This window comes from Orcinus orca, chromosome 15, assembly GCF_937001465.1.
Source record: "Orcinus orca chromosome 15, mOrcOrc1.1, whole genome shotgun sequence".
In the NCBI taxonomy this organism is placed as follows: Eukaryota; Metazoa; Chordata; class Mammalia; order Artiodactyla; family Delphinidae; genus Orcinus; species Orcinus orca.
This window is the reverse complement of record NC_064573.1, coordinates 20,320,462-20,334,192: the sequence shown is the minus strand read 5'-3', so window position 1 is coordinate 20,334,192 and position 13,731 is coordinate 20,320,462. Positions and strand designations below refer to the sequence as shown.

The 13,731-nt window shown below is 37.8% G+C and overlaps 1 protein-coding gene across 1 annotated transcript in view; it reads left to right on the top strand.

Moving 5' to 3' along the window:
- LOC101282051 (netrin receptor DCC) overlaps positions 1-13,355 on the top strand; it is a 158,641-nt gene extending 145,286 nt beyond the window's left edge. The window contains exons 14-15 of the mRNA XM_049698139.1: positions 5,033-5,175; positions 8,839-13,355. Of these exons, the coding sequence (XP_049554096.1) occupies positions 5,033-5,175; positions 8,839-8,928 (233 nt within the window). The 3' untranslated portion in view covers positions 8,929-13,355. The remainder of the gene's footprint in view (positions 1-5,032; positions 5,176-8,838) is intronic.
- The last annotated feature ends 376 nt before the right edge of the window (positions 13,356-13,731 follow it).

Here is a 13,731-nt window from a genome sequence, read left to right as displayed (position 1 = left end):
CCTAAAGTCTCCACACAAAAACTACTAGAACTGATAAACAAATATAGCAAGGTAGCAGGATACAAGATTAACATACATAAATCAGTTGCATTTTTTACACTAACAATGAAATATCAGAAAGGGAAAGTTAAAAATAAAATCCCTTTTAAAATTTCCTCAAAAAAATAAAATACTTAGGAATAAACCTGACCAAGGAGGTGAAAGACTTACATGCTGAGAACTATAAAACATTGATAAAGGAAATTGAAGACTATTTAAAGAACTATAAAACATTGATAAAGGAAATTGAAGACTATTGAAATGTTAAAATATATTCCATGCTCTTGGGTTGGAAAAATTAATATTATTAAAATGGCCATACTAACCAAAGCAATCTACAGGTTTAATGTCATCCCTATCAAATTACCCATGACTTTTTACACAGAACTAGAACATATAATCCTATATGGAACCATAAAAGACCCAGAATTGCCAAAACAATCCTAAGGAAAAAGAATAAATCAGGAGGCAAAATCCACACAGACTTCAGACAGTACTACAAATCTACAGTAATCAAAACAGCATGGCACTGGCACAAAAACAGACATATGGATCACTGGAACAGAACAGAGATCCCATAAAGAAACCCATACACCTATGGTCAATTAATCTTTAACAGAGGAGCCAAGATTATACAATGGGGAAAAGATAATTTCTTCAGCAAGTGGTGTTGGTAGAGTTGGATAGCTGCATGTAAATCAATGAAGTTAGAACAAACCCTCACACCATACACACAAAAAAGCTCAAAATGGCTTAAAGACTTAAATATAAGACATGACACCTTAAAACTCCTAGAAGAGAACATAGGCAAAACATTCTCTTATATAAATCGTAGCAATACTTTCTTACATCAGTACTTTCTTAGTCTCCCAAGGCAATAGAAATAAAAGCAAATATAAACAAATGGGACCTAATCAAACATAAGTTTTTGTACAACAAGGAAAACCATAAATAAAATGAAAAGACAACTTACAGAGTACAAGAAAATACTTGCAAATGCTGCGACAGAGGAGATCCATCTCCAAAATATACAAGCAGCTCGTACAGCTCAATATTCAAACAAAATAAACCACCTGATCAAAAAATGGGCAGGAGACCTAAATAGACCTTTCTCCAAAAAGACATACACAGATGGCCAATAGGCACATGAAAAAATGCTCAACATTGCTAATTATTAGAGAAATGCAAATCAAAACCACAGTGAGGTAGCACCTCACACCAGTCAGAATGGCCATCATCAAAAAAATCTACAAACAAATGCTGGAGAGGGTGTGGAGAAAAGGGAACCCTCCTGCACTGTCGGTATGAATGTAAATTGGTACAGCCACTATGGAGAACAGTATGGAGATTCCTTAAAGAAGTAAAAATAGGGCTTCCCTGGTGGTGCAGTGGTTGAGAGTCCACCTGCTGATGCAGGGGACACGGGTTTGTGCCCCGGTCCGGGAAGATCCCACATGCCGCGGAGCGGCTAGGCCCGTGAGCCATGGCCACTGAGCCTGTGCGTCCAGGGCCTGTGCTCTGCAACAGGAGAGGCCACAACAGTGAGAGGCCCACGTACCGCAAAAAAAAAAAAAAAAAAAAAGTAAAAATATAGTTACCATATGATCCAGCGATTCCCACTCCTGGGCATATATCTGGAGAAAACTCTAATTTGAAAAGATACATGCACCCCAATGTTCACTATTTACAATAGCCAAGACATGGAAGCAACCTAAGTGTCCATCAACAGAGGAATAAAGAAGATGTGAGATATATATATAGATACATATATATATATATATATATATATACACACACACACACACACATATATATATATACACACAAAATATTACTCAGCCATAAAAAAGAATGAAATAATGACATTTGCAGCAACATGGATGGACTTAGAGATTATCATACTAAGTGAAGTCAGACCAAGACAAATATCACATGATATCACTTACATGTGAAATCTAAAAAATGATACACATGAACATATTTACAAACCAGAAACATAGACATAGAAAACAAACTTATGGTTACCAGAGTGGAAAAGGATGGAGGGGAGGGATAAATTAGGAGTTTGGGATTAGCAGATACAAACTACTATATATAAAATAACCAACAAGCACCTACCATATAGCAGCACAGGGAACTATATTCAGTATCTTGTAATAACCTATAGTGGAGAAGAATCTGAAAAAGAATATATATATCTGAATCACTTTGCTGTACACCTGAAACTAACACAGCATTGTACATCAACTATGCTTCAATTTTTAAAAAAACCTAAAATTTAAAATTCAATAACAATTAGATTTCACCATACACCATCAAGAAAATCAAAGTCAAAATTGTAACAAAACATATAAAAGATGTATACATAAAGTGTTAATTGTTGAAATGCCGCTACTCTGTTCTACTAAATGTAGGGAAGGAAGAGGTGACTCACAGAATGTGACCTATAGGAGGAACAACTTTCCATGGCAATAAAGCTACGTTCGGCTTTCATCAGAATATTGTGAACATTCTCGCAGGGATTATAAACAGAATTCAGAAAATGAAATTCAAAGTGGGAGTTCAACAGATACATTCTCAACGTTCACCAGTACTGTATGAAAATTCCTCGTTAGACTTTGTGCTTTCCCTTAGGTGATCATCTATAAGATTAATGCGAATTACACAAGGTGGAGTATGTAGAGGGCCATTTTATAGCATCGTTCTGCCAGGGTTTTTAAATGCCTGCCTTTGTATTTGGTGTTACAACTAAGTTGGCTCTAGGAACACTGTGTTTATAGTCAGAGGCAGACTTACTATATAAATGATTTCTTCAGATCTAACAAAAACCAGCTGGCATTACATTCTCTGGAAGAATGAAGGTTTGCCTATTGTTCAAAGAGAAAAAAACTGAGAGTGAAAATTGATCATGTAAGACAAACCCAAAATCACTTGTGGCGCAGCAGTGAGTACCAAACGTATGTGTATAGGACTTTGCTATTTAATTTTAAACATGTTTTGGTTTTATAGCATAGTATTAGAACTACAAGTTTATAAAGGTTATGCCAAGTTTTATGTTTGTATAAATTTAAACAACATTGTGATAAAAGTAGCTTAAATTAATGCTAAGTTCATTGTTTCCCCGTTAAATTCAAACATAATTTAACTACAAGAAACTGTAATACAATAAATAGTTTCTACCCTCAGGTTACTTATAGTCTTGAACTAGATTTCATATTCTTTTACATTGCTTCTTTGAAAACCTCATTTAAATTGGATGGACTAGATCAAAATATCAATGATAAAACCTTAATTTGCTCAGTTGCAAATCCTTGCTCTGTCTGCCCTTTTGAAATGTATGAACTTAAGCAAGTTACTCCATTTCTCTTCATTTTAGCATCCTCATATATGAACTAGAGATAGAAGGCTTGTTTTGGCAATTAAATATTAATAATCGCTAGCTCTCTTTGAACAAGTTACAGGAAAGCAGCCACTTTAATCTTATCAATCCTCACAAATTATTATTTCTATTTTATAGATGAAGAAACAGGCAAGAGAAATTAGTTGAACAAGGAATTACATATGTAGTCCGTAGTTAGGCTTTATAGGATCTGAATTCAGATTGGGTTGGTAAGTAGCAAATTCTTCTGCACTATGTTATTTTGCCTAAAATAAACTAAAATGCTTAGCATAAGTCTAGAGCTTAGTAGGAACTCCATAAATATTCCTTCCTTAAGAAAATTATTCTTGTTTCTCCTGTCTCTATATCTCTTCTCATATAAGTTACCAAAAACCTCAGATCACCCTCTAGTGATAAATGATTCTAACTGCAGACTTTGAGCCTTGGTTTAAGAAAAAGAGTGAAAGAATATAAATATGAAGGAATTAAATGCTAGGCCACGGTATGAAAAAATGTGCTTTTGTTGGGATTTAGCATTTAGCAAATTGCTAGCCTCCTAGATTGTTTGCATTCTTTCTTTCCCAGTAAGCAAATACCCCTTATTTCTCTGATAGTAGAATAACTTTTGAGTTTTATTAACTAGAATTATGTTTTCGAAAGTATGGTCAAAATAACTTTTTTCCCCAAAAATATTTAGTACACCATTGGGATCATTAGAACTTAAATATCATCACTGATGATAGAAGAGAACTGGGGCAAACTTCTTTTGATGACTTCAGTACCTTCTATGCTGAGGTCTTGGTTATAGTACTAAGAATGACAAAAGTCCTTAGGTATGTAAGGTATACTAGCTGATTCGATATGCCTTTATAAACTTTTTGTTTTAGACTATAGGGACAAAGTTATATTACTGCTATAATCTAAGCAGAATTTACAAGGCAAATTTTAGACCCAAAAAGAAAAGGTAGCCATTGTTTATAGCAGACTAAAGTATCATTTGGGAGAAACTCAGCAGTTACTCAAATGATTTTCATGAGGATTAGAATGTATTTCATTGAGAGACACTAATACTCATCAGGACAGAATCATATCTTTTTTCTTTTCCGAAAGAAAATCAATAATGATGTTCAATCAGGTTAGCCATAAAGGACTGTTTTGTACCGTAACATCTAACACTCATTTCCAGATCAGAGCAACCATCTCTTTTAACTGCACAAATATTCCTTGGCACTCACAGTTCATGGCTTCTATAGGTGGTTTAGCCCAGGGCTTTCTGGCTCAAAGCTGAGGCTGGCCCCAAATGAGCTGGGCTGACACTTTAGAAGGTGTGATGAACAGTCTGCAACTCCCAGGCAGCCTTTCACAGGGAGATTTGAAATCCGCTTGAAATTACGTATGACTGGTGGGGCTTCACCTGGAGAGGCCTAATCAGGATTGTTTTCGATTCAGTAGAAATAAAATAAGCCTGTTCATTGTGTCAGAATCCATCTCTAGACTACGGAATGAACAATAACCTAAAATCCATGCCAACCCACTGGATTCGGCTTACATGCGTGAGAGTTTGTTCCGGGGTGTTTTATACGGTACTTTCATCACTCTGTGTTTTCCTTTTAGGGCCTACTCTTCCCAAGACTCATGTCAAAACAGCCTCTCTTGGGTTGGCTGGAAAGGCAAGATCTCCTTTGCTTCCTGTATCTGTGCCAACAGCCCCTGAAGTGTCTGAGGAGAGCCACAAACCAACAGAGGATCCAGCCAATGTAAGACCATCCTTGAAATTCATGCCCCATTAAGGGAAGCACTGCTGTGCAATGCAGTCTAAGCCAACCAGCATTCTCCATTAACCCCAAGCCCTTGTTGTTCTTATTGTTTGTTTAGTTCTGTTTTCCTGCACTTACATATGAAGAGAAGAAACTTTAGGGAAAAACATTATATCAGGGATTTAGTTATATTAAAAAATCATTGGTACTTAAAGCCAACCTTATAAATACAAGCAGATAGCAACAGAATGAGTGACTTTACATACATATATGTATATATACACACGTGTATATATATGAATATACACGTGTGTGTGTATATATACATAGATAGATATACACTATCATCACTATCCTATAATATGAACCACATGTGTAATTTAAAAGTTTCAAAGAGTCACATTAAAAGATGTAAAAAAAAATTATACACACACACATTTTCATCAATGAGATGAAACATCTTGGCATACCTGGAAATATAACTATATAATTATTCTTTAAAATAGAAAAATAGTAATAAAGCTATACTCTGAGGAGCCTTCTGAAGTTATACATGTCACTTATAAAATCATAAAATAGCCTAGAAATACAGAATTGAGAAGAGGAAAACACAAAATGAAGAAATGAAGGAAGGAATTTAGGAAGAAAAAAAAAAAGAAGGAACTGTTATATTTAGAGGGGAAAGTTTAGTTATTTAATGAGAGAAAAGTTTGCCAACTAAGGGAGGCAGCTAAAAAGTGATCAAATTAGAAAACTCTGAAAAAACTCCATGGGGACCAAAAAAAATCGAAATTTTGAGAAAGCAAACAATTCCCCCAACAATGCATTTTGAGGGAGATTTAAAAAGACGTTGCCTGAAGGTAGCAATTTAGAAAACTCTGGAGTCTTTCTGAATATAATTCAAGAGAAAACATTTAAAAGAAGGCTAAGGTACTAACACTTATGATACCTTGAAAAATTAGAGGACTGGAGGGGAAAAAAAAGATGCAAAAAAACCCAGATATCTGAATCATCTCATTTGAATTAACATAAATTTTTTCTTGATTTTATTGTTTTCAGTACTACAAATAATAAAATATTTTAACACTTGGAGATCAGACAATCTGGATATGTGTATGTGTGTGAATGTTTGCAGAAGTATGTTATATAATTAACATACTTTCATACTTAAAAGATTCAAATTTACAAGAATCTAATGCACTGCTCTGTCAGGATATAGCTGTTTACATATTGCAATAGTTTAGTGTCACAGTTGTTAGCCATATCTTAATTCAGATCAAATTCCTAAATTTATATATCTCATCTCATAAGGAATCATGTCAGGTGGCCCAGTTTTTGCACTTAAGATTGACTCTAAGGGACTTCCCTGGTGGTGCAGTGGTAAAGAATCCGCCTTACAATGTGGGGAATGCGGGTTCGATCCCTGGTCAGGGAACTAAGATCCTACATGCCATGGGGCAACTAAGCCTGCACGCCACAACTACTGAGCACACGTGCCTCAACTAGAAAGCCTGTGTGCTGCAAACTACAGAGCCCATGCACTCTGGAACCTGTGCACCACAACTAGAGAAGAGAAAACCTGGACTCCACAACTAGAGAGAAGCCTGTGCACTGCAACCCCGCGTACTGCAGATAAGACCCGATGCAGCCAAAAAAATAAAAATAAAAAAATAAACTGTTTTAAAAGTTTGATTAAAAAAATATAGTGACTCCAAGGAGTGACAGCCAAAAGTATAATATGAACAGCAATAAGATTATATAATATGTTAAAGGAAATGTAGAAATGGGACAAATAATCTAGATCATCACTGTTCTATAAAAATATAATGTGAATTACATGTGTAGTTTAAAACTTTCTAGGAGCCACATGAAAAGATGTAAAAATAAACAGGGGAGATTACTTTTAATGATATATTTCATCTAACCCAATACTTCCAAAATATTATCATTTCAACATGCAATAAATATAAAAATTTATTAAGGTATTTTACTTTTTTTGTACTAAGTGCTCATAATACGATGTGTATTTCATGTGTACGGTGCACCTCTATTCAGGCTATCCATATTTTGAAAATCCAGTGGCTACTACATGTGGTGTGATGTTGCTGGATTGGACAAGATCTAAATAATTTGAGAAAACTACACAGATAACTATGACATCATTTCGGGAAAGGAGTTATCAAATTAATCAGTTCACTTCAGCATCCCTCCTCATACATAGGTCAGTCTTTTGGGCCAAATTGGCTACATCTTTCAATCCCTCTTAAACTCTGAAGATTACACATTACAGGACCAAATCATTCACTGGCAGGCTGAGATTCCCACAAGAAGGTACCATTTCCAAACTGTTTAATACCACAAGTTGTTTCTTCTCCACCAGTGTTCTCATGGCATCCAGGGTGTTTATTTGGCAGGACTTAATATACATTCTGACCATAGTACTGAGTAACGCTTCCTGGCCTCCACAGAGCAAAACATCATGCCTCAGGCCTCAGTTTGGTTCAATAATTTCAATAAGTTCATCAAATGAATGAGCTAACCAAGAATAACCAGGTAGAGTCGGTATGTATACGTCAAAACAAAGGGTATTTTGAGAAAGGAAAAGAAAAAAGATACTAACATTTATTGAGCACTTAGCACTCGCCAAACTGACCTGGGGAATCCTCCCAGCCACCCAGTGAGGTAAGCTTGCTATTCCCATTTGACAAATAAGGAGACAGACTCAAAAGGTCAAGTCTATAGAAGAACTGGGATTCAAATCAACACCACAGCCTTGTTCTCCCCACTGGCTGACCATCAGAATTAGCTGGGAAGCTTTATAAAAGGAAGAGATTCTAACCTTTCCTTGACCTACTGAATCCAAATCCCCGAGGCTAGTGACCGGGGGGTCTGTGCTCACTAATAGCGAGGTATTATTAATGACACGATTCTAGTGGTTCACGGTAAGGGAGAGTTACAGACAGTATGGTCACTAAGATTCTGCCGTTCAGGCTTTCCATTTTATCCACCAATCAAACCGTGTCATAAGGTCACCTCTACAACCACGAACAGAGGCAGTTCTGGTTTGGGGTGAGAATTCTGTTTTCACACACAAACTAAGGTCATAATCCTCAGACTTTTCACTGTTCAGGTCAAGTTCCCACACATAAAAAAGTGCCTATGTGGTGTTACAAAGAAAGGAGACCTGGTGATGTAAATTCTGTTCATATCCTAATGGAAAGGAAAAGGAACATGTTGACTATGTACCATGTGCTGAACCCTGATAAGCACTAAACATGTCACAGGATGCTGAGAATAGCCTATGAAATAGATATCATCATCATCCTTTTACATCTGAGAACTACACGTCAGAGAGGTTTACTAACTTGTCCAAGATCACACAGTTTGGTAGAACTTGATTTGAAACAAGATTTTTTCTGACACTAAAGCCTTTGCCTCCTCACAAGGATGAACACAGTGAAATAGCAGACAGTCATTCATCACTGCCTCTTTTATTACCAGCATCTTCCTTCAATGATGATATGCTGAGTCCACAGCCCCTGGCTATGGGCCACCGTGCCATGCATGAGAATACGGTGAATCAATTAGACATGGCCGTGCCTTAACCAAAGGAGTGCACCGATATCCACCTGCACTAATTCTTTGCTCTCATTCTCTCTGTAGGTGTATGAACAGGATGATTTGAGCGAACAAATGGCAAGTTTGGAAGGGCTAATGAAGCAGCTTAACGCTATCACAGGCTCAGCCTTTTAACACACATTGCCGAATTGATGAGTTGAATCTTCCGGGACCTTTGCAGCATTACCAATTACCCATAAACAGCACACCTGTGTCCAAGAACTCTCTCCAGTGTACAGGTTAACCATCAGGACCACTGAGTTCTGGAAGATCCTGAAGCAGTTCAGAAGGAATAAGCATCCCTTCTTTCATAGGCATCAGGAGTTTCAAAATGATGACTCTGGGGTCCCTTAACAAAAGCAAAGATACATCTTCACTGCAATGTCAAAGCCGAAGCTGCTAGAATAGTCCTGGGCCTTTGCCACTGCAGTGACCACAGTGTCATGACAGATGCTTACGTTTTCCTTCATCAAGGCCTGTCATTTTCTTCTATGTGTAGGTCTAGTCTTACAAAATGCAAGTGCATTATTGAAGCCTGTACCCTGCCATGGCAAATCAGCGCAAGCTCACTATTTTATTTTCAAATTTAAGGTACAAAGCACCCATGGGAATTTTCTCACCACATAGCACCAAAGGATTGGATGTTTTTCTGACAGCACAAAAAAGTAAACAAGTAAACAAAAGGCAGCAAATGCTTACGTTTTGTAACTCAAGTCATTCTTGCACAGGTGGTGGAATTCAGCAAGTGGCTGTAAAATTCACCCATTTTAGCAAGTATTGGTAAATCCACTCTTGGTTAACATTGATGTCTGGAGAACAGGAACATTTAGAAATCTGCAACTAGTGGCATCCTGCCAGCAACCAGTCCATTTCCTAAAAGAGGATACAATATGCAATCTTTTCAGACACATGATAATGACGTGCTTAAGCTTGTAATAGGAAACTTTTAATTTGGGTGGCTTTCATGCCATACCACACTGTGATGATATTTCAAAGCTTCACCAAGTCCATCTCCCTCAGGAGTCTGGCTAGACTCCACCCCATCCCTCCCTGAGTTCCCCTTGGCAACCAGCCCTGGCCAGGTGGCTGTCTCCACACATCCCTTGGCCTCCTGACCCACCTTTCTGAAACCCTCTGTGGAAATGGCAGAGCCATCACGAGGGAGGGAAGGAAAATGGAAGGCAGTTTCAAACAGTACCTTCTCTTGAGTGATGTCACTTCCACCAGCAGAGTCCTCACTGACTTAGAGCAGGCCGTGTTGGTAGGTGACAACCACCGAGCTCTGTTGTCAAGGAGACCTTCTGCACCATGCCTGCCCAGAGTCAGAGAGCAGCAGAGGGGAAGCCATCACTTGACACTTGGGACACATCCTAAACCCATACTCTTTAAAACTGCATCTTCATTGTGACATAGAATCTTAAACTCCCACTGCCGTGTTTATCTACAGCTTGCAACTAGGTGAAATTAAAAAGATTTTGTGTGCACCCTTTTAGTTTTTGAATTTGAAGCTGCATTTGGAGTTAATCCATTTATGCAGCTGAATCGCCAAAAGGGAGCCAGTTTGCATATTTATCAGTTAGGCAACTTGAAAACCCAGTAAGAGAGTTTCAGCTGAATTATTCCTTTCAGCTCTGCCTTTGATTTCAAGCTTGAGTCATAAATTTAAAAGAGCATGGAAGGGACAGGATCTTTACAGCCTAATAGCTCCTTTTATTAGGTGGGTAATTATATATGAATCCCTGAATGAAATATTTTGAGTAAAATGGCACTGTAACGGAAGTAATAATTCAGATTATTTTTTTACAGTTTTATGTCGGGAAGGAAATCTTGTGTCAAAGAGAGGGCTTGTTCAAATGGTTCATTAGAAAGTCCGGTCCATTTGTGAAATTGTTCCTTCAACAAAGAGTGCTTGATCGATTTACTTATATTTTCATGAAGTCCTTCTGAAGAGCTATGTGGTGGTATCCTATGGGGCAGATAACTCTTACTCAACATCTAGGGTGCTTCAGCAAACGACCCTCCACTGACGTGGAACAAGGCATTTCATAACATAATATTGAGTCTTACAGAAATAATCCATTAGCTCAGAAAAGAAAATGTTCATTAGACCAGCCTTATCTTCTCGAGGTCCTAGGATGGCTTTCCCTTTCTAATCCTCACAAATATGGAACAGACTCTGAAGGCATTTGACATCCGAGGAAGGTCATCCTGAGTGTCCAGTTTGGAATGAGCTGCAAATCTCGGATTTCAGGGATTAGTCACATCTTCAATCTGTAGACTGTATCTGCACAATCAAGAGCACTAGCATTTTCACAACATTCTAGACTCCTCTGAAGTCAATGACCCTAGGAAATACATTTTTTAAAATATATGAAAATATACATTATTTGATTTCAGTGGATGCTCTTGAAACTTTCTTCATTAAACAAATCTAATGGTTTATTTCAGTAATCGGCAATGCTAATAACTCTTAGCTCCATGCACTGTATATATAGTAGAATCCATTTAAATTCTCACAAGAGACTCTTGGGAGATGTACCCAATGGTTTGAATATGAAACAACTTGACTGCAACTCTGCTCCCCGTTCTCTCAGATAGTTCACACGTGTGTACAGCTGCTTGCCCAGGCTTATAGGTAACTCTTTAATTTCCCAGTCTCCTGATCTCCTGACAAGAAGAAATCTGTCTCTGAGTCTGGTTCATGACATACAGGGCTCTTTAAGCTCATAAATCTCTTTGACTCCCATAGTGATGCTTGACAGCCAACCAGCAGCTCTGCCACCAGGAGTCATTTCTCCCCGAAAAAGAAGAAAATGAAACATGGCAGGGCATCCTCAGGCCTTCCCTGCACTCTGCTGAACTGTCAGGCAAGAGCCTTCTCTTGAAAAAGTTTGGTATTTTTCATTTCATACTGATAAGAAAGCTATTTTCTTTCCTCTAGAAAGTTCTGCATCTGTTAAACTCACAAAAATGCAGATAGCTCAAAATGCATAAAACATATTTGGAGGATGCTCTAGCCAAAATTTAAATATTTCTTAGTGACTCACATTCAGTAAGAAACTAGTCATAGCTACCTCTTTGTAGAGCAGAGCTATAAGCTTCTAGGGTATTTAAATAATGGAACTTTATATTTGGGCATTATAAAATGCACACACAATTGAACAAGCTGGAAAAAAAGGAAATATATCAAGCCAGGGATATAAGAGGTGAACTTATTAAGGCTTCCTGGGAGGAGTTGGATATAACATTATTCTCTTCAAAATAAGGGTGATTCACAATGACATGTATGTTTTCGTCCCCTGCATTGGTAAGAGCTACAGAAGGAGAGCTGTCCAACATTAGTGTGTCATTCCAGACGACGTTTGGAAACTGTAATGTTTGGCACTTGTTGGCTTTTCTGATAAAGAATCTAAGTACAAGTCTTTCGGGAAGCCTTTGTAGTCTGTGCTTGAAGATGGTTGCTCGTTCCTAACCACCCTTGTGATACATCTGTCTGTTGACTTTGTTTAAAGAATCGTCTTCAGGTCTCCTCCAAATGTAATAGAGTGTCTCATACATGACTGCTGGACTGGAATTCTAACCAAAAAAAAAAAAAAAACCACCTCTAAAGAGATCACCTTACCTTTTCGATAAAATTGTGTCCCAGACTCAGACTCCTTGTAGTTTCAGAATGTCCATTTCTAGTTCATGAGAGAGAGAAAAAATAGAAAAATTCCTTACTTTTAGCTGTGTTAATAAAAAACAAAACCGTCAGAACTTTAAAATAGATGAGGAACAAGGTTGCTTTCCCTTCCTGGACCAGTTTACTTCATCCAAATGCAGACCATTCCTAAAGCCAGAGGTTAGTATCCTAGCCTGTTTATAACCCATATATACAATAGAGAACCCCCAACATTCTAGAGCAGCAGAGCAGTCATACACTCAAATCTACCATCTCTTTTTAAAATTACTTTCAAAGCAACATTTTACTCATAATAATAATAATAATTTGTATTTCTCTGGTAACTTTCAGAAATCACTTTCATAGTGTACAGAAAAGCTTTTCACTTGATTCCAGCATTTCAAATTAAATCAGACTTTGGAAAAATCATAGATAGATGTTTTGTATGGTATTCCATTGCATTTGAAATATGTGCTCCCATGCCTCAGTGTAACTTGCTATCCAAATACCTGCTTCCGAAATGTCCTGATTCTGAAAAGAAATGCCTGAGTAGTTCCTCGTCAGTGATACTATACAGGAGAGCACACATGAAGCCTGTTGTCTGGGCTCTCTGTTCCCGCTATTGCATAATGTTCACTTGGTGGAATTCTAGTTGCACTCTCTGAAGGATTTCTCCTGCTCTCAGTAGAGAGCCTTTGTACATTGTCATCCTATGATTTTTTCGTTGGTTGGAGAGCAACAGCAAAACTCTACAAGATGTCGCAAACACAGATGCATGGGCCAAGGTATCTCAGTGTGTTCTCAGATGCAAGAAAGGAAGGTTGGGGAGGAGGAAAAATGCTGTTTTTTATTATCGAAGGGTAAACCTGACAATTCTGAACTTTGTGAATTGTCAGCTGGTTTGGGGGCTGGGTGGGTGGGTCTGGGGTGTACTTTTTATAAGTAATATTTAATTTATTATTTAGAGTGGCTTCTTTTTGGATAATTTATGATACAAAGGGAGATCTGGTTGGGAATCTAGATACGGCTGTTAAAGCTGCAGTGTTCCATATCTCAGAGGGACCACTTTGGAAAAGAATCGTCCACTGCTGAGTATGAGGATACGCCTAGGCAAAGCCTCCACTGAATCGCCGTCATCACCGCCTTCTCCCTCTCCAGGGTCGTTCAAACACAATACCATCAAACCTACAATATTCTGATAGCATTTTACAGATCAATGCTACTCATTCTCTCAAAGGGCTTTGCGATTCAAACAAATTGTTAGTGTGCTAGTGGTA